Source organism: Acipenser ruthenus, chromosome 12 (assembly GCF_902713425.1).
Source record: "Acipenser ruthenus chromosome 12, fAciRut3.2 maternal haplotype, whole genome shotgun sequence".
NCBI classification, from domain to species: domain Eukaryota; kingdom Metazoa; phylum Chordata; class Actinopteri; order Acipenseriformes; family Acipenseridae; genus Acipenser; species Acipenser ruthenus.
This window is the reverse complement of record NC_081200.1, coordinates 10,315,793-10,337,461: the sequence shown is the minus strand read 5'-3', so window position 1 is coordinate 10,337,461 and position 21,669 is coordinate 10,315,793. Positions and strand designations below refer to the sequence as shown.

At 36.5% G+C, this 21,669-nt stretch overlaps 1 protein-coding gene across 17 annotated transcripts in view; it reads right to left on the bottom strand.

Moving 5' to 3' along the window:
- Positions 1 to 1,517: 1,517 nt before the first annotated feature.
- The window catches only part of LOC117417153 (guanine nucleotide exchange factor DBS-like), a 100,206-nt gene continuing 80,054 nt past the window's right edge, over positions 1,518 to 21,669 (bottom strand). For 6 of the 17 annotated variants that reach the window (XM_059034504.1, XM_059034505.1, XM_059034511.1 and 3 more), the window contains exons 20-34: positions 21,241 to 21,333; positions 20,642 to 20,767; positions 19,188 to 19,409; positions 17,279 to 17,371; positions 16,536 to 16,614; positions 14,840 to 14,909; positions 14,419 to 14,531; positions 12,710 to 12,805; positions 11,474 to 11,557; positions 11,156 to 11,227; positions 10,315 to 10,404; positions 9,732 to 9,850; positions 9,380 to 9,492; positions 6,532 to 6,614; positions 1,518 to 5,276 (exon numbers count right to left, since the gene is read on the bottom strand). In XM_059034504.1, the coding sequence (XP_058890487.1) occupies positions 5,176 to 5,276; positions 6,532 to 6,614; positions 9,380 to 9,492; positions 9,732 to 9,850; positions 10,315 to 10,404; positions 11,156 to 11,227; positions 11,474 to 11,557; positions 12,710 to 12,805; positions 14,419 to 14,531; positions 14,840 to 14,909; positions 16,536 to 16,614; positions 17,279 to 17,371; positions 19,188 to 19,409; positions 20,642 to 20,767; positions 21,241 to 21,333 (1,554 nt within the window). In that variant the 3' untranslated portion in view covers positions 1,518 to 5,175. The remainder of the gene's footprint in view (positions 5,277 to 6,531; positions 6,615 to 9,379; positions 9,493 to 9,731; positions 9,851 to 10,314; positions 10,405 to 11,155; positions 11,228 to 11,473; positions 11,558 to 12,709; positions 12,806 to 14,418; positions 14,532 to 14,839; positions 14,910 to 16,535; positions 16,615 to 17,278; positions 17,372 to 19,187; positions 19,410 to 20,641; positions 20,768 to 21,240; positions 21,334 to 21,669) is intronic. The other 11 variants (XM_059034501.1, XM_059034512.1, XM_059034502.1 and 8 more) reach the window with 11 other exon arrangements.

Sequence of the window (21,669 nt, the reverse complement as noted above, 5' to 3'; positions counted from 1 at the left end):
TGATATCTGCAGTTCTTAGTACATGTCCTCCTTCTGTTGTTTCAGTTTGTGGTTTTGCTTGAAACACATTATCTGTGGAGCATGCCTCGCAGAGTAATAGAATAGAGTTTTCCGCAGCTCCAGGAGTGCTTGCTGGGTTTTGCAGTGATTGTCGTTGGTAGCTGTATCGATACAAAGATGATGAGCCTTTAGGTGAGGAGAGCCACAGGAGTTCAGGCTGGATCCTTTATTACGGCCTTTCTTAGTCTGAAAACATACAGTGTTGTTAAAATAAACAATTATACATTTTATCTACCTTTTTTTAACCAGATCATTTACATACCTCAGTCTTTGAATTTATAAATAATATATAATTTGTAATGATTTTGCTTGGGAAAAGTAAATCTGGGAACAGGTTATTTGGATGCACTATAAATATCATAAATCATAATATAAATATATATTATACTTTGCAATGAAATATTTGTGCATAGTTCCAGTTATTTGATTGCCATTATTTAGGTGGCCTATTTTTATACAGCCAATGTCCTTACCTAATGAGAGTGTGGTTAATAGGACTCTAGGAAAGGAAATTGGTAAGGAAAGACACATTAGGGCATCTAAAAGATGTGTGTATTCAGAATGTTTACATGCGTGACATATTCGGAATACTTATACATATTTTGGAAAACGAGTATTCCAAAAAAAGCATTTTAGATAATCTGTTTATATGTAAATGGAATTTAATATTCCACATTAACATGGAGACAGAAATATCCAGAACACTACACACCTTGGGCATGTGCAATGACAGAATTACAAACGTTTTAAAAAGCAAGACGAGTTTAACGGGAGTCATTTGATGTGGTGCCCTTAATGTATTAATTACAATTAAACACTACATAGACAATCTCAGTGTGTTGAAACTTTATTCCTTCCGATAAACTGGCATCTTCATACCAGGTTACTGTAACAGTATTTGTAGTAGATCAAAACATAAAGCAAGGCAAACTTCAATCAAACACAATTAAATTGTAACAGCGGAAAAATGGAATACCTAATAGGTGCAGTATAAAGTTTTAAACTGCACATCTGGCCATGTGTTTATCTACTTGCAATTCAATGGCTGTGTGTCTCAGCTGTACTATTATTTGCAGAGCACTGGTTCCCTAAATAGAGTCAGTTTAACAAATGCCAATCACAGGTTGTCTTACACATGCACAGAAACAGAGAAAGACAAGTATCTGGAATACACAGTTTACATGAACTAATATTCCACAGGTCTTATTCTGAATACACTTACTCAGAATACTGCGTATCTTAGTCTGAATATGCTGTTTAGATGAGTGAAATACCTTTTGCCAATATTCTGAATAAAAATTGAATATTAGCCTGCATGCTAATGTAATGAATGAAGCAAAGATCAGATGGGATAAAACAAACTAAATGGAACCTCAATTTGGATTCAGGTTGATAATTTCCTGGTCAATCGTCAGTTAACAATGCAACCACTAGGGGGCGATCTTCTTCTGTTCATCTTTAATTCTGCTGCTGGTGAATGACGGGGGGGGGGGGGACAGCTTGTTTGAGGCGTTTCCTCCCCCATAAAGTAGAAATACATGTTGCGTACAGTAACAATTACATATAAAAATGATAGATGTGTTTTTTGACAAATGTTTCTAATATATTCTAAACAAAATATTACCTAAAAACAAAAGCAATTATATTATACATATACAGCAACTAGAGTGATATGATGACTGGTTTGTGAGTCTGTTTCCTTTTTGTATTGATGTGCCAGTGAGTACATCAATACAAAAAGAACTGTACAAAACAAGCATTGGAAAACAGCTGGGGTTGTGTACACAAGCGATTTCCTGAAGTTAGAAAGAATAGTTCATACTCTGTGGTACAACATGATAACTAAGACAATCAGGCTAATAATCAAGATCAACTAACTGTACACTAGGGATATGAAACACAAAGCCAAAGGACTAAACATTACCATAACTCCCTATAAAAAAAGTGAAGACATTATGTTTTACATTCCTCCTCTTAACAGAACAGTACCAGTAAGTGCACCTTGTTACCACTAGTGGCCAGATGATATCGAGTCTGCTTCTTCTGGAGCTTCAGGACCCACCAGTTCTGACGAACTGTAATGAGAATGCACTGCACAGCAGGGAATGGATCTACAGTAATTTGGTTCAAAGATGTCAGCCATTAGACACTTCTGGAAATTGAACAGGGGATCATTGATAAAAGAGCTGCAGATGTGCAGTGCAGGTTTATAATGGTGCTGTATTGATAACATGCATTCATAACAGGTTAGTGGAAGAAAGAAGCCCAGACACAGGTCATTATAATGCATTGTAATTTGTTTTAAAATGTACAGAAATGGAATTTACAGCATTGTGCCAATTACATTTTTCATATATACAAAAAGCAGCCTGCATCTAATTTTAAAAGTACTTCCTGTTGCTTCATATGCAAGTCTCAGTTGAACACTGGCTTTCACTGGTCCTGAACCATTTCACAATTTACACAGGCTGGACAAAAAAATAAATAACCTGCGACTTGTAGTGTATATTTGTTACTCACATGACTGGTACGTTATGCAAATGGAATCCCTGCAATATAAAAGCTGTATTTTTACCCTTGTTAGTAAATCACAGGTAAGCATTGTAAAGTCCAGAGAGATGTGGTAAAGTATTACAAAAAAACATGGAAAATCATGGTAAATGTATAGTCTATCAATTGGAAAACTGAAAAATGCAAGGACAGCTTCAGTCACATAGGAAAATACAGATGAAACTGAAAGACTAATAGGTGTCTGCTGTTAGATATGCAACACTTGGAAAGGTGATGACTCTGCGGCCCATTCTGGTAAGATGCAGATGGTAGAAATCATCAAGGATTGGTCACTTATCCCTCCAGAACCATTTAAAAAAAATTCAGTTTCAGTGATGTTGTGTCTGTCTGGTGGCCTTACACCCTTCTGACAATGGTATGGCAGATGTTTTTTTTATGTTTGTTTGTCTAGGGCCTGTACAAACTTTGCTGTTGGACATGGATTAAGTCCTTGTGGCAATGTGCCCCGCCCGTGTGCATATTATGTGTTGCGCGTGCGTGTGTAAATGTTGGTGTATAGTCATTGGTACACGGGATATAAACGGGTCTGTGTTTCACGTGTATTTAAAAAGTGTAGATTTGTATATAGGCACGAGGAGGGCACAAATCACTTCACGTGCTGGTTAAATGTAATATGTAAGCACGGGGTTGCACAGAATTAATTCACGTGCTGGGATTCAAGTGAATAATTAATTAGTAATTGAATCCCAGCACAACAGTATATACAGACACATTTTCTTTCACTCGTGGTTGGGTGTTAGGTGAGTGGAGAACGAGAGAGAGAGAGAGAGAGAGAGAGAGAGAGAGAGAGAGAGAGAGAGAGAGAATGAATGAGAATATTACAAAGTGAATATAAGTGTTTTCACTCACCGTGTTTGTTCGTCTGTCTGTTTAAGTGTAGTACGTTTTGTTTGTCTTTTTATTTTGGCGTATAGTGCCGTGTCCCGTGTTTTGTGTTAAAACCTTTTATTTTCTGTGCTGTTTATTAAATGCTGAGCGAAACCATTCGCTCAGCTCCACCAAACCACACATCTCTGTCTGTTTATTTCCTGCTTCTGGTCTGACGCCACCCACTCCGGCCGTCTTTGTGACAGTCCTCCAGTGAAGTAATCAGTAAGTCAGTAAGGAGTTCTAGTATTGTACAGCTATGGCCAAAAGTTTTTCATCACCTAGAATTTTAGGATTGAGATATAATTAAAACAAACAAACAAAAAAAACTATATGAACATAATTTTGATCTTTTATTTAACATGATGATATTGCAAGTGTCTATCAGAAGCCATAATAGTAATACAGTATTTCATGTTCGATTTCGAAATGTCACATTTAAAATTGTCAGTTTTTCATGAAGTATATGGAAAACTACAAAGCAGTATGTAATTCAATATGTTAACATAACATTATTCAGCAGGTTTCAATAGACTTTATGAAGCTAAATTAGTTCATTCCATAAGGTGATGCAAAGCTTTTGGCCACTGCTGTATTTCTGGCTACAGGTATTATACAAGAAGGTTAAAAATGTACTTAATAAATAAACAGATAAATAGAAATGTAAAATATAAGGAACATAAAGAAGTGCTTCATTTTTTAGTGAAGTGTCTCATTGTTGAAGACTAGAATAAGACAGTAAAAATACCCTATATATGATAAATAAATAATATTTATATTTATTATAAATCAGTTGGGGTGTGCTGGATGGGGACAGGACCACATGTTTGAGCAGAAACACGTTTTTTACAACACCTGTTTTTGGCTCGACCCACTTTTGAGGCAGCCTTGTCCACTTCTGGTTGGCTCTGTCCATTCCTTTTTTCCCCTGCTCTTTTCCGAATCCCTGCACACCCCCTAGCAGTTTATCATGTAATCTGCTTACAGAACTAAGGCCACAGTGTTGACCCTGTGGCCTTAGAAAGCCAGTTTATCATCACCACAATATATTTCAGAGTTCAAGCAAAACAATTATATTTGATATTGTAAATATAATTTGGTCTGCTCGATATTGTGCCATTATTGGTCCATATCATCACAGAAAGTAGACAAGTAAATACTATGACAACACAACCAGCAAAACACACCAGAACCAGTCACCTGACAAGCGAATTACAATTTTAAGCTGTACAACAGCTCAATGTGATCACACAGTTTTTTCAAAGAGTCAGTATCTCTGGTATAGAATGGACATACGTCAGTCAGTTTTTTCTATCTATGAATTCGGCATCTCACTCAGTCGCAGACCTCTTGTTTTATACCTTACCGGTTAAGCTCCATAAAAGGAATGGAATAGGAAATCTGTGGAAAGGCACTGAAACAGTGCTAAATAAAATCCATCAGAGTAAGCATGAATGCAGTTCTCTTGCCATGAGATGAAGCAGCCAAGTGCATTGGTGACCTGCTTTATAGTCACAGCTGAGTGTCAGGGGGTTGTATACTGGAGGGAAGCTGGAACTTCTAGTCTTTAGATGAGAAAAACAGCTTCCTCTGCAGTGCTCTGCCTTCGGGAGTATGGAATGCATGGCACAGGCAGAGCCGGGAGCCCACAGAGAGATGCAAAGACGAGCCAGGGTTTCAACTTGCAACCTTTGTTTCTGTAGCTCTATTCCCCATGTATTCACTTTCCTTTTCTTCAGTGTCAGTTAATGCAGCAGTGCACATATCACGAAAGAAATCTGAAAGTCAGAATGATAATGAAATAAATAAATAAATACACAGGCACATTTTTTACTCAGAAATGTAAATGACAATTTTCAAATGTAGAAGCTACATTTCAAGCTACAAAATGAGAAATAAACATACTGAAACTACTTATTTCCTAACTAACAGGTGTTTTCCACCCTTTTAAAAACAATACATAAATAAATAAATAATTTACACTTTAGAAAACCAGTCCACAACAAAACATTCCTTGAAACAATCCTTATTACACTTTTGTCATTGAGTTTTACTGGATTTTAAAAAGGATACTGTTAACATTTTCAGAATATTTAATTTCCTGTTTAATATCTTATTACGTGTTTTGTACAGTTCTTTACTGCTGTTTCTGCTTAAACATTTCTTTACCCGAGACTATCTAACTAATGTCCCTTTTTCAACCATGGCGACTGCTTCTTAAAAAGTTGAATTTCTTAAGCAAGCTGATTCTAGAAATGACTACTGATGGTGTGCTATTATAATTTCTGTTCCCTCTTCAACTGTGAGTTAGCGAATGGAAAATCTCAATACAGTATCACTATTAAACAGGGGTCAGAAATTACAGCTGCACACTGTTTGTGCTTACTTTTCAAAACAGCTTAATTCAGAATTTAGCTTTTGGGAGTGTTTTCATAAGCATGGTAATAGCATGGTAAATAACAATCTAAGTGGAAATGATGAAATAAAAAATTAAAATGAACATCCGTAATCGGATTTCAAACAGGTAATACATAAAATATTATAGAAATGTGAAGATATTCATGTTTGATATTATCTGATCAACAGAAATGCAAAGCAGAATCAATATCATCTAGCAGGTAGGAGAGGGGTATGGAGACTTCCACAGAATGGTTTAATATCAGAAAAATAATGCTAAGTAGAAGAAAATCATGCTCCTTCTTCGGATCATTAAAGCTGGGTTCTATGGTTTTGCCCTGTACTATACAAAGCATTATCGGAATATATAGCATGGTGCCAATTTAATATCTAGCTTAATCAACTAACCACCAGGGCAAGTAAATATCACCTTCAATTATTATTAGGTCTTAATAAGTAAGACTTATCGGTCTGTAAAACTGAATTTGCATGTCTCAAGGTATTACACCCCAAGAGCAGAACTGTTACATAATCATTTTTTTGTGGTTTCAAAAAAAGTGGAACTATTAAAATACTTGCACTGATGGCTTTGAATGGTATAGATGTTAACACTTTAACAGGTGGTGCCAGAATTACTGTTTAAGTGAACCCCTCCAGCGATTTTCAGTATGCTGGATGGAACCAATCCTGTCTTCTGAGTTATAAGGTTCTTGACTAGCCTAAAACATAAACATATAATGGCAAGAGGTTCACTTCAGTTGAGGATTTATTCATGTCAGGTCAGAATATTGTCATACGACTTAACTTAACATGTACTCTTAATTCTGCTTTGTAAGGGTAGGACCACACATCAGACGGTAACTCTTCTATTGTAATCTCTTGTAGCAATATATCTTACTAGCAGGGTATGTGTGTCAAATGCATGAATGGTGAGTTTGTTTATTAGAAGGCCCGAGAGGATACCAAGCTACAGTACACTAGAAAACAGGTTTAGTATAAAAAGGCTTGTTGTGTAGAGCTCTTTTTTTGGACCAGAGGAAGGAATGAAAACTGCACACCCTGTCATCTCAGAAATTGGTAATTATGCACATAAAATGCCTTTTTCGTATTTGCATGCTGATTTTGATGTTTAATTGGGTATTGAGCTAATCATTCTGGCTTAATCCACAAAATAAGGGTCACACCAGTGAGCCAGAAACACTGTCCATCTCCATGTCAGACTACTATATTTTCATATATATATATATATATATAGTAATCATTTTATGTGCCCCTTTAAATGGTAAAGAAGTGAGAAATCATTGAAACTTTTTGAACAGGGTTAGAAATTAACACAATTGCGGTACAAGTCCTAAGGACTAGTACCTTTTGAAACTTGCTAGTCCTTATGTAAACTTACTAGTCCTTATGTAAACTTGCTAGTCCTTATGTAAACTTACTAGTCCTTATGCGAGTCAGAATAAACAACAGCTGTTGGGGTCCCTAAAATATTAGGTTTACATTTATTTTCTTAAAAAATGAATTAAAAATGTATTTAAAAAAAACAAAAAAAAACCAGATAGAATAAACATTAATGCTCATTCCCAGATACGTTGATTGGGTTTCTGCATCTTCCTTCCCCGCATTCCGAACCCAATAAAATCCGTTGACAGCATACTTCACGTAGCATATCACTGCCTCACTAACGGAACTATCTGTAGAACCGTCCGAGATAACCGACAAATATTTAGCAGTTGTCATTCTCGGCTTTACGCTGGGTCTTTGCAACAGCGTGTATACACTCCTGTGCCTGTTTAGAATTGCTATAGCTTTCCCCACATTTAATCCTTTTGCCTCATCCAGGTCATTCAGAATCAGAATATGGTTGTGCTGCTTTGCAAGGGCGCGAGTTGTTCTGAAAAGCACTTTTAGCTTTAAAATCACAGAGGTGTTTATGGTGTGTAGTAATTGTTATGCTTTTGATGTGCCTTGTTTGACAATCTTTTGCCTTTATCAGTTTCACAGTTAAAATGCCTACTTGATTTGTCATGCGCTTTAAAATAGACTATCTTAAGGCAGATGACCCAGTCACAAATGTTCCACTCTGGTTTTTGTCATACTGGACACACACCTTGCAGTACATCTTATTTTCTAAAGGCGTAGACACTGCAGGCAGTCAAATTGTGAAAGCCAGGTTACTTGAAAAGTGCATTGCTTCTTTTCTTTGTCATATTCCTGGTGTTTGCAAATCATCATGTTTTTTTTTTTTGGGGGGGGGGGGGTAATTTACACTTACTTCAAAAGATGCAATACGCTATTAATGTATTCATTGCAGTGGTTTAAATGTAAACTTTCAGTATTATAAACGAAATCTACTTTTTAGACATCAAAACAGTATAAAAACATCAAAACACAAAGTCGCTCAAGTGAATAGCCATTCCCTCACATTCCATTTCTTTGAAACGGACCACATGAAATTGTTATTCTAATATTTTACACTAAATCTTGTAATCTGAATATGTTTAGTAATAAAACAGTTAAGCAAGCATCCCTTAAATCTATATAGTTTTAAATACTTAAACATTTTACACTGATTGAAGATCGACCTACCAAATAAAATGTGTTGGGTTCAAGCAACTGGGATTTTTCAAAAAAGAAATACAGTAAAATAATAGTGAAATTCAGCATGAGAAGTGGAGATGTAGGGAGGTTTCAGATCCAAGCGAGTATTTTGTAAGCTTTATGAATGTTTGTTCACCACTGCTACATCCTGTCAGAATTTGTTTTAAATGCAAGCCTGTGAATGTGAGAGAATATCTGTACACATTTTTTAAGCACTCGCTCACAGGACTACTGAGACACAGACATCAACTTGCGGTCATCAGTTTTAATTCACTTTGGGCGAATGGATGAGCGTTAGTTTCTAACCCTGCTGAACATTGTGTGGTTTTCCTGTGTTTAATGTAAGGCTTTTCAAATCTACTGCTTAAACACAGAACACATATGTGAACCATGCAACTGCACATATACATTTCACACCTATGGTATTAGCATAGGTGTGAAATAAGACCGAGATGAACTGGTTTAACCTTGGGCCCCATCTTTCTTTGTTACAAGTTGTTGTACAAGATGATATTGCTTCAAAAGCTGTTTCTTCACATTTGATTTACTTTGTTCCTGAATGAAACTCTTTCGATTGAAATTACCTGAAGATGACTGACTATAATGTTTAAGAAGAAATCGAATCTTACAATACGTTATTCCACAAACAGTAAATCACTCATTTTAATATACTTTACCATGACACTAACACCTCATTTACTTACTTAAATCCTAAAATACCTCTTACTATACTCAATTTTCATTAAACTATTAATTGCCATTTCTGACTATATACCACTATATTATTTTGTACATATTGTTGATTTACATCATGGTGATCTCTTATTTTTGTCATACCAGCAGCTCTAATTTTGAATGTACAGCCTTGGCTGGGGGTACTCACCACTGGCCATTCTCCCCTTCCTCCAGAAACTGCACTAAATCCCCAGACTCCATGGACAGCTCTTCAGAAGTTTTGGCATCATTGGTCACCTGAACTCGAAACAGACCACGGTCCTTACAAAGGGGACAATAAAAAGAAAATGCAATGGGAACCGATTTAAAAACGGTGCCTGTCAATTTGATCTCTCTATAGCCTCTTGCAGTGTGACCTTTGTCAGCATTTTTTAAAAATGTAGCATTATGTATATTATAAAGAGAAAAAGCGCTATATCAATGTGACTTATTAAAAGGCTTACAAAATCAAACGACCGCATGACCATTTTTCTTTAATGTAACCTTCAAAAGGTGTTTACATTTTTGTTATTGGGTTCCTCCTCTGTCTCTGAAGAGTTGGAGACCTCCTCTGGGCTGGAAGGGATCGCTTCAAAATCCTCACAAGTGTCCAGCGATGGAATCTGTCTATTTGTCCAACCTTTAAAAACAAATACAATTCATCATTTCTGCTCACTTCTAGCGATGTGTAACTATAGGTTATGCAGTCTGCATGTGACTAAACAGCAGCAGTCTAACCCTGTTAAATAATGTGTGGAAATAAGAATTAAAAATGGAAAAAAGATGAGCAACAGTAAATGAATGTAAAATGTATTAATATTACTATCTCAGTACAGAGTATTAATAACACAGCAAAATTATACAAATAAATTACTGATCTTATGAACCGACCAAATAAAAGTAAATGCGCACACCAGTAATGTCAAGTACAATTCATGGAAAGCAAACAGTTTATAATATGCAAGATTCCTTGCAAAAACAGCTTATACCAGCTGCAAATCTGCCCCCAGTGTGTGGTAATGACAAATTAAAAAACTGCTTATCGTGATAAAAGAATATAAAATGTCAATGACAATTGACAGGAGTTCCTTTGTCTTGAGTTACCTGTCTGGGAAGTAGATCTAGTAACAGCTGAGTTTGTACTTATAGTACTGCTACGTTTGCTTTCAGCCGGTACAGCATCTCTTAACGTATCTGGGAGGAAAAGGACGTTTTTACACAGCAGTGCTAGGGCAAACAAATAGTACTAACAGAAATGTCAACGCTGCACAGCAATCTACCCAGGCCAGATGAAATACACTGTAAAATGACTAAATATATTCTGCTACAAATCACACTAACTCTTATAAATAAATACACAGTACTGTCAGACGTTTTCCAAATACAGTGGTTGTGGTTAGTTACTGTACACCCAGTCTCTTGATTAAACAGGGCCATAGAGTGCCATGAGGCAATATTCCAATGAAGCAAACTGCCAGTAAGCACTGCTGTTGACAACCATTATTAAAGTCAATATTATGAAAAAAACTAAACAAATTAAGATCATCCAGAAATATGAGTTTCATGCCCTGCTGAAGTATGATTAAAAAATCAAAATTTTACAACCATGATACATTCCTTACTTCCTGGTAGTTTTTGACCACTAACATTAAAATGCTTTTATTTTATTATCACAACAAGCACTATCAAGTGCTCATGGCCTTCGGGGGGGGGTGTCCTCAGATTAAAATAATGCACACCCACTCTCTTGACAGACCAAGCATAACAACTGCACATTAAAAAGAACATGCTTTTATTGCAGCTTTTTAAGAATGATACCACCACCTCACGAACACGACACGGTGCAGGCAAAAAACGAACAAACAAAACGACAAGTCAAACTCAATTAACAACACAGCAACAAAAACTGTTTTCATGCATAATAACCCAAGATGTCCAGCTATACCTTCATACCCCAATGGAGTGGGGTCACTCTTTATTTCATGCCTCTTAGCTTTAAGATTAGGAGCAATAGCACCTGTATAGAACAATGCACAGCATTAAACAAGAGAACAACCTGCACAAAAGACAAGACAAACAGCATCAATCCCCCCCCCCCCCCCCCCAAAAAAAAGAAAGAAAAATAATTTTGCAGTGTGCAAGGGCTAGGCTAAAATAAAGATGTATACCTAGCACCAGTGATGTATCAGGCAATATAATAAAAAAGGCACTATTATGTCTGTCAAGTACACGCAGCATATGGACACTGCTGGCGTTCAGGTACCTTTTGTGCGTCTAGTAGCTGAGGAGCTGATTGAGGAGGCTAAAGAGAAGCGACGCGTGACTTCTGTCTCTTTAGACGGAGGATCTGGAGTGAAAAGCAGGGTTAGCAGTTAGTAAGCCAGGGAAGGGAGAACAAAAATACATACAAATTGGGTTTAAGCAACTTGCAGACATAGCGGTTACACTTCCATGTTATCCGGGCAATATTTATGAGTAAAAACATGTCAATTTTGTATTATTTCTCTAACCTTTTCCTTAATCCTAACCTTAAGCTACCGAATCATTATGAACTGTCTGGTTATTTGTGGGAACATTACAGATAATTATCTTTAATTGACCAACATGTTTCCTCATGGTACTCAGCTTTATATAACATTATTTAGGATATCTTTATGATCAGCAGTCCCTAAGGTGTGGATTCAACATAATAAAAAAAGACAAAGCGCTAGACATATCCCTGTTTATAGTGAGATTCACTCATATTTTCAATGAAGTGCTTCTAGAATGTTTTGAGGAAGGGGGGGGGGGGTTAGCTGGTGCAGCTTCTGACAATCATTTGAAATGCAGAAAAGCAAACTGAAAAAAAAATCTAAATTGCAAAAGGAAGATAAACCCATGCAAAGATTGCACATATGAAATAAGTCAATGCAGTTCCTATCTGATTGCAAAAGATTCATTTAGCAATTAAAGCATCTCAAAGTATTCTCCCTAAGTTAATTAATGTTGAGCTGCACAAAAGACACAGTGAAAAGAGCTCATTAATTAAATGTGGGCTCTGTATATGGGATGAAAGGAAAAGGCCGTCTAAATTTTTGTCCTTTAGTTTTATGGCCTGTTGCATCATGAGCATCCACATAAAACATACTTTAATCTACGCTGAACATGAACCGCTTTCCCATAATTCACTTTGCGGTGTTCTGGTTTCTCATAGCTACAGTTCCTAGTCTCAAGGAATCAAATTATATTTGGTCTGTTACTACATAGACATGCCTTTGGTGTAATAGAATTTTAACACAACAGATGCACATGGCTTTATTAATGTGACAAGATAGATTGCCAGTATTTATTGAAAGTGCTGTATATTTTAACATTGCTAACTTTGTTAAAAAGCTATTTTTGTTAACGACAAGGCCCCAGATATCAAAGCAGTGTCCCGAGGACAAAATGAAATGGCGAGTAAAGCAGCAATGCAGATGGCGATTTCTGAAACACCAACAGGCTCAGGGGCTGACTTTACCTTTAGAGTGAGGCCTTCGGTTGGAAAGACCCTGCAATGTGAATCGCTTTTTAGCAAGAGCAGAACGCTCAATATTATGACTGGCAGAAGCATCAGCTAGGAAAGGAAAAGCAAAGGGAAAGGCAGAAGTAAGGAAGGCAGGGTATATGCCGGCAGCTCAGAGTATCTCATGAAAGTGTTCACATGTAACAAAGCTTGAAAGCATTATATATCCACTATCACTCAGACATAGCGGAACAGTACTTGGAAAGCATGTCTTCCTTGTTCAATATTAGAACTATGTTTCTGTAGTATCCCTGCAACTTTTAAAATGTACTTATTCAAAGAAAACTGAAAACAATTAAAGGGAGAATATTACTTCCACTCCACTAAGTGTAATTTGTATTTGTTAATGATACAACATTAGTAAATTACTCAATTCATGTAAGAAGTCCCATATGATATGGAACTGTAGTAACAGTGACCTAGAACATTCAGTAAAACAAAGCCAGTAGAGACAGTAACTGAACACTGTTTGACTGACTTGTTTGTATTTAGTGATTATTATAATTCAACTAGAAAATGTATAGAATAAAGCTAGCAATTTTCTAATAATCTTTAATCCCTGATATATTTGGTTTATTTAAGTTGCCTAGATTTATAACTTCCCAGTTGCTTTAAAGCTTGTTCTTCTGTTTAATTTTCATGGTTCTTTAATAAAAACAAGAAGTTTGTACTATAATGTGATGGGAGGTGTAGCCTGTCATTATTTCTCATGACACTGAATACACCCCAGGGAATTATGCACAGAAGAAATCAAAATTATGCAAAATTATGCGGTATCTCTCTACAAGTATGTACAAGCATGAGTAAAAAAAAAAATCTATGTAGGAAACAATGGATTTTTTTTTTTTTTTTAACATAAAGTCTTTCTAAATTCCAAGATTGAAATAAAGGAACACCAACGCTTTCAGTTTGTCTTCCGAAAGAGAACGCCTACGATCGGACAGGACGAGATTATACAGCGAGTTGCAGCGCTCAGCATCAGCTGTATTTGTTACTGCATTTATGTATCTGAAAGCTAATGTTTTCAAATTAGGAAGACGGTCAGCTGTCGATGACCAAAACAAGCTGATGTCAATTTCCCCTGGCGGCAGAGCGCTGTGGGTCGCATCGGTTGCCACCTTCACAGTGTACAAAGCAAAACAAAGAAAATCTTTTACTCTCTCTTTTGCTGATATATTTTCAACGTGGGACCTTTGTCGTGGCATTTTGTGGCAAAATCGATCAATGTTCCCTTATCCTCAGTGTGATCCAACATTTTTCTCTATAATTCTCTGTTAATGGCGATTAATATTACATGCCTATGCGTAGTGATACGTTTTAGGCGTAAAATTATGCTGGTGGGTAATTTCGTAATTCCCCAGGGTGTAACTGAAGAGAATGCACATTGAATCAAACCATGCATGCTTGTTGAGTTGAAGAGGGCAGTTTTGGCTATATATTGTGCTCCAGGACTACCTGACAAAAGATTCCCAACGCCTCAACTTGATACCAATTTCCTGTAAGGTTTTCTATATTTCTCTTAATGTACCTTTAGCTTAGTAGGATTGTTAGCTAACTGGTAAACTAAAACAATACAACAACTCCAAAATTAAAAAATCAGATCACAGGTCTGAAGCAGAAAGGACCCTTTTTTGGACTGTGTGCATCGCACTTGAATCACTTACTTCTCTTTTGTCTAGTGTTGGGACTAGCGGGGCTGCTTCTCTTATTAACTGTTTCAGGGCTTGAGGACTCAGACTTGTTGCTTTCTTGCTTGCATGAAGACTTTCTCATATTTCTGCAAAATATGAAACAGTAATGACACACATAAATACAGAGATACAGTGTGCTGCCCTAATCTTTACCTTTATAACAGGAGTAGCTGTTAATCATTTTGTTTTACTGTTTAAAAAAATATGCAGCAAAATTCCCCCGTCATGTCCTACTTTTGACTACCCAAATAGAAATTCTCTTTACACTGAACAACACTTACACATACAGTAGTAAATAGCCAGGTTCCAAACTACTACAGCTGTATGTCCACATGGTGGCAGCTTACACCCACAATGTACCTCTAAAAGCAAAATAAATTATACAGAACTGTACCTTGCATTGGGGGAATTCATAGTAGCATGATATACATTTTCAGTGATCCTTTGGTGAAGCTGGCTGGCCTCTATTTATTCAAGAACAAAGAATACAGAAAAGTACAGTTATTAAAGGAATTTCTCGTGTTATATAAATAAATGTATGTCTATAATACATTTTAGAAATGTATCTAAGAACTCAGAAAGTACACCTATCCAAATTATTTTTTGTTTAACATTTCTCCAGGGTGTAACTGGATGTGTGAGCTTGGATTTACCTGAATGGGGTTCCAGGACATCCAAATATTTTGAATTACAGGCACCCACCATAGATTGCCTACCTGTGCCAACCTCAAGCAAACTAATTAAAATGGAAATGTAATTGAAAGTAACAGTCATACAATGGAGCTATAGTTTGAACAGTGGATATATAAGCTCAGCCAGTGTTGATGAGTTCATATCTGGTAAACATTGTTTTTGGAGATACACACAAGTAGCCTTCCTACAATACTGTATATTTTTCAAAACTATGTATTTTATTCCAGCAATTGCCCTTCTTACAAAACAAAGCAATAACACACTCTCGCCTTTCTTGAAAAACAACTTGCACCTGTGAAGCACAGCCTCACAGTCTAAGGAGACCTGAGCAGAAGCTAAGGGTTGGAAACTCTGTCTTAAGTTTAAATCTTTCTAATCCATAGTGAAGTAATCTCTTTACGCTCCTGTTGCAATTATAAAATCATGTACAAGGATTCGTGCAAGTTTTGTAGTGTACATTTTTGCATATTGCATAGCCTATGGATAAACTATATCCTATTACAGGACAGACACACACCTATTATTTTTCCTGTGTACAAAATATGCTGTACAAACAAAACCAGGGTTAACTTTAAATGGTAGCACAACAGGACATTTAGACCACAAGGAGTTGGGTGGTCTTAGCCTGAGTCATCTGCGGGTTGTTATCTCAAATAGGGCTGTGTGGTCCAGTGGTTAAAGAAAAGGGCTTGTAACCAGGAGGTCCCCGGTTCAAATCCCACCTTAGCCACTGACTCATTGTGTGACCCTGAGCAAGTCACTTAACCTCCTTATGCTCCGTCTTTCAGGTGAGACGTAATTGTAAGTGACTCTGCAGCTGATGCATAGTTCACACACCCTAGTCTCTGTAAGTCGCCTTGGATAAAGGCGTCTGCTAAATAAACTAATAATAATAATAATAATAATAATAATAATAATAATAATAATAATAATAATCAAAACTGCTACACAGTTCTGTATTGAACCGAGAAAACACCAGTATTAAATGACCATATACAGACTTCTCTAATAATTCTGGTTGTCTTCTTGTGTCACAAATATCAGCCAAGTGGGAATCGCTGGCCTTACTTGCGTTCCAAGCAGCACAAAACGATCTTTGGCTATTAGTCAGTATATCTCCAGAAGCCCCAATAGCTCACACTAGGAACAGCTAGAAGGCCCCCAGGTATGGACAGAATGGGTGACTTAAAAGGATTATGTGTATGCTTTTCATAACCTACAAACTCAACCATACAAAATCCATACATAGGTGAGGATATTAAAATAGGGATATCAAAAAGCATGTAAAGGTCATATTTGAAATAATGTATTGCAGAGGATACTGTATAATTAAGTAGTGTGGATTTGAAACACCTCAAAACAGCATGTAACATTGCTCTCTGTGATAATGGGAGTACCTCTGCATGCTTCCAATTGTCCTGTCAACACTTTTCGGATTTCAGTAACCCACAGATTCTTCACATCCATCGATGAGGCCTGTTCATGAAAAGATGAACAAGACGTGTGTTGGTTGGGTTATGTACTCACCCCAGTAGAAGACCTATTTGGTGTTGTTAAATTGCTTATATTTAGGGTTGCCTGGTTTAGCGTTTATTTTTCATGAGCGCACAAAATAACAAAATAAACCAGTCCAGTCGTATTTGATTGCGATTTCTCATTGAATGATCACGAGTGGGATGGGAAATATATCAAACACCCTTCAAGTTTAGCCTTCACATATCAGTTCTATTCATTTTTTTTTTAAGTTGAATATCTTTCATGCAGAACCTAAAAATCACTCTAACTTCAGAATTAGAAAAATAAGTAGTTTTATTTTTACTACATTACAACCAGCTTTACTTGACTGGCTATAACTGGACATATGGCCATTCAATTATGTAGCGATACAGCACAATACAGTACAAGGACTATAAGAAACATACAAAATTGTTTTAAATATTTTGATACTATTGGACATGAGTGAGGATGGATAGTATTTTCTAGTTAGTAGTATGATTTAGTTTTAGTAGGAGGTTTAGTTTTGTTTATTTGGCTTATCCTTACTTAAATTGGGAAAACAATGCAATAAAATGTCAAAGTGACATTTATTGCCATTTAAAATGTATCTGTTTGTGCACCTTCAGAAGAAGAGTACACTCACCTGAATTATGTAGACCTCTTCCCTGCCATTGTACCACACCTCAAACTTCTTGCTGTCTCCTTTCACGTTTTCTGTGATGCCAACAGCGCTCATCTGCAGGAAAAAAAGTAAATTAGGATTTCCTGCTTTAACTTCTTACTTGGAAACAAGCGAGATGGACAGATACATAAGTTTTCTGTGTTTGCCTGATTCTTCTTATTACTTAGAATAGGATTGTCTAATTGTTTTTACCACCCCTGGTTGCTTTTACCTGCTTACAAGTTCAATAGCATCGAAAATATTATTATAGGATATTGCTAACTGACATAAGCCACACCAACAAACCAACCAACACCACTTCCTCACACTGAAATACAAGTAACTTGTCTGACCTTAATCTACTTTGTGCATCATTATATTACAATCACAAAGGAGTCTGGTGCACTAGAACATGTGTTACACGGTACAGGTAGTGTTATGAACAGTTTAACATATTGCCTATTCTTTAATAAAAACTGCTTTTCTATAACTGAAGGTTTGCTACAGCTACCCATGAACATTAAAAAGTAAAATTACTGTCAAGAATACTTGTGTCGGTAAAATAAATTTGTACACTTGTAAAAAAGATTTGTACCTGTGTAACAGGGCGAGGAGCCCTGTACATGTATTTATTAATTTATAGAACGGGGTACCCCTCCGCCCCTGTGCAATTTATTATTTTGTATTTGTTTTGTGGTATTATTATTGTTATTGTTATTATTTATTTATTTATAAATATGATGGCTGAGTCTGTTTTGTTATTATTTTGTATTGTTTAGCAGCGTGGATGGGAAGCCCCATCCACATAAAAAAACCTTGTGCAGAAGGTGACCATCTCCCGAGTTAATTAATTGTTTAATTGTTCCTAATTGGGAGATGGTCACCTGTATATAAGCCTGCAGTTCTCCATGCTCTGGGTGGGTGTTCAGAGGAGTGAACGAGAGCGAGCGAGAGAGAGAGAGACAGAGAGAGAAAAATCAAAGCGAAACTTAAAAACCCTATAGGAACAGTGAAGGCGTTTGCCCAGCCTGACCTGTAGTAAGTTTTGTGTTTGTGAGTTGTTTTTGTTTATCTTTTCTTTCGCTCTGTAAGCAAGTGTTTTTGTTATTTAAATAAATGGCGCACAGCACGTCTTTTTGCACCGCAGTATTTGCTTCTTTGTTTTTGTTCCTGCTGCTGGCCTGACGTCACCACTACAGCCATCCCTGCGACAACCTGTAAAAAGCATTCTGTGTAACTGTAAAATTTGTAAGTTCATAAAAACTACGGTCTCGTAGTTTATGATGTCACATAAACCCTAGATGGAATTATTTTCCTGTAACTCACTGAAGCCCATCTATTATTCTATATGTCTATTAATAGTTTATTTTTATATCCGTTGTTTTCAATTGCCTATATGTGTTATGAAGGAAAACAAATAAGTAAAATAACACCAGCTAAACAAACATCACTATCGTGAATATTGCATTTGAATTGGTGCATTGAGCAGGCTCATATGTTTTTTGTTTTTATTCAGAATGCTTTTTACAGGTACAAATCTTTTTTACGAGTCTACAAATGTATTTTACAGGTAGGCCTACGCATTTATTTTTGACAGTTATTCCACTCCATATTGAATTGCCCATAAACTAATACATTAAATTACACTGATTCATCTTTATAACAAAAGTCATGTATTTTCTTGGTATAAATCATCGTTTTCATATGGACCAAAAAGTAAAAAAAAAAAAAATGACATAAAGAAAAAAAAAGTGGAAGGTGGAGTGAGGCGAGGGTGAAACAATACAGTAACAAGCATGTGTACATTCCCCGTCAAGGCTGTGCATACAAAATCAAGGGCATCTCTGTATCACAAATTACATCCACTATATACACTATATATAACCTTTACCTTTAATGAATGCTTGAAGCCATAAGACGGGGTCTTCTCATGGCCATCCACAGTCTCCTCTCGTTTCTTACAGAACAGCAGCATCTTGTTATACAGGAAGAGGTGCCTCTGCATGGGCTTGAACCGGGCAAGATCCTTCACCTTGCTGTGTCCTTTTTTGTGTTCTGTCCACACGCTGAAGGACCCTTGCATCAGCAGTTTGCCAAGATCATTCAGGTTACCCTATAATTGTTTTTTTAAAACATCACTTCAACTCTAATTTTGTATTTATTATACCATTATCTCCAGTCATTAACTTTTTTTTTGTTTGAATCACATGATAATAATAAGAATTAATAATAATAAATAATATAACGTCTCTTAAGCACTCTCAAGTTGGCTTTTCATTTGTAACTTTTCTTCTTTAAAAAAAAAAAAAGAATTATACACTGCATAAAAAGTGGCCCTTTGTATTATAATGGACACCTATAGCAATATAACATTTTACATCTGTTCATAATGTCCAAGAGATGAGCCGACGGGATCAATTCACCTGTCACTATTGAAATAATTATTAAAGGCCCCTTTGTTTTCCAAGTGTAGGAGATGACATTCTTCATAAAGTGTTAATTATACAATTGATTATTTGTATGAGTTTTTATATTTTCAAATTTTGATATGTAGGACATGTAACTAGCTAAGCAAGACTCTGCAATTTTCCTGTCTCTCTAAAAAAAAAAAAAAAAAAAACATTTGCAGTCTCTTGTATCTTGGCATCCAGGCAGAGCGCCAAAGTTAGCAGGTGTCTAATCAAGATGGGTGGAGGAGTGGAGATACAGTGTGAAAACAGAACACCACAAACAAAGGACTAGTTTGAAATGGTGTCTAACAGATTAAGTTAAAATGCTTAAATGTGATGCACTATAAAATGGGATAGATTTGAGCGAGTTTCCCCCCCTTACCAGGAGGTGTGCTGAAGGTGTGTGATAGCAGGGTGGATCCATACTGATTGGAAGAGAGTATAAGAAATGGGGTGGAAAGGCTAATCTATTCATAGTATTTAATGTAATGTTTTTGTTTGATAGTCAATCAATTCTTTGATTTGACTCCACGGATGTCTGTGTTATGATACAAACGTATACATTAGGGCATGCTGTGACCTGCACGTCTTTGCTTATAAACATCCAATGTTTATATGATTGCATTAACATTATTTTCTTTTATACATATAAAGTATTTTTGATAAAAAAAAAAAAATAATAATTTGTCGGATTTATTTCCCTACACAAGGTTATACAAAAAAACAAAAAAAACTACGAGGCCTCACTTTATTTAAATCTACTACAGGTCTTAAGTAAACACATGTAAATATTTGAAATCAATGTTTGCCTGATGAGGAATGAGATGCTATTGACATACCGAATTAGAAACTTCCTGCAGTGTATTGTACCCGCCCTTTAACAATTAAAACATACCTCAAAACCAGTTATAGCAATCTGATGCATAGAGTCATTAACTGACTTGATGATGTCTAGCATGCTTGCTAGGGCCTCCTCCAGCTCTGCAGTGCCTTCTGAGTTCTTACTACACTTGAGCATGTCCTAATGAAAACACAAAAAAAAGCCATAGTGTGAAAACATTAGCAGCCACTCTAGTCAGGCAGGGTGCGCTAAACTGTTGCCCCAAGGGTGGAAAAGTGATGGGCAGTGGGCAATATTGTGGCTTTATTGCTTTATTGTGGAGGTCACTTTTTCAACCTAAGGGTAACAGATTACATACGTTAGTTGCTTGGCAAAGCAGATGCCTAGTTAAAACATCGACCCCATACACACACACATTGCATTGCACAGTATGATACACTAATACTACTAATACTACGGTTATAACGAAGTCCAGTTGGGGGAACATTTGCAGCAAAACAATGATAGTGGAGACACACAATGAGTGGGCCACAAGAATCTAAAGCTACCACTGTTGTTAAGCTCTAGGGTTCAAGCAACCATGCAATTTCCACAGACACCAAATACAACTTGAGGTCCTTGATACCATGAATTGTCAAACCCTGCTCATTTACCTTTAGCATCAGCTGATACTTGGTGATCCTCTGAACAGGTTTCAGTAAATAGGCATCCAGAGAAAGTTTATGATCAAGCTTTCTTTGGCATTCCTGCAAAATCACAAATATTTGAATAACGTTAATATTTAGTGTACTGACGTATGGAAACTGTTTTGCCTTCTGATGCTGCATTCTGCCTTTCACTAGTTACAAGCTCGATTGCAAAAAAAACACTTATGTTCGAAAAACGTGTTTTTAGTTTCTTCCTCCACAAAATCGTAAAATCATACAAGAAAACGTATATATGGTGTCTCCAAGCTCGCGCACATAAATATAGCCTAATCATGTATTATTGTGAATAATAAAACAAGTGCAGAGAAATGTCGCAGCCGACAGCTTATGACTTTGACTGCTGTGCTAGGGGTAGGCGTGCTGTGATGACGTTCT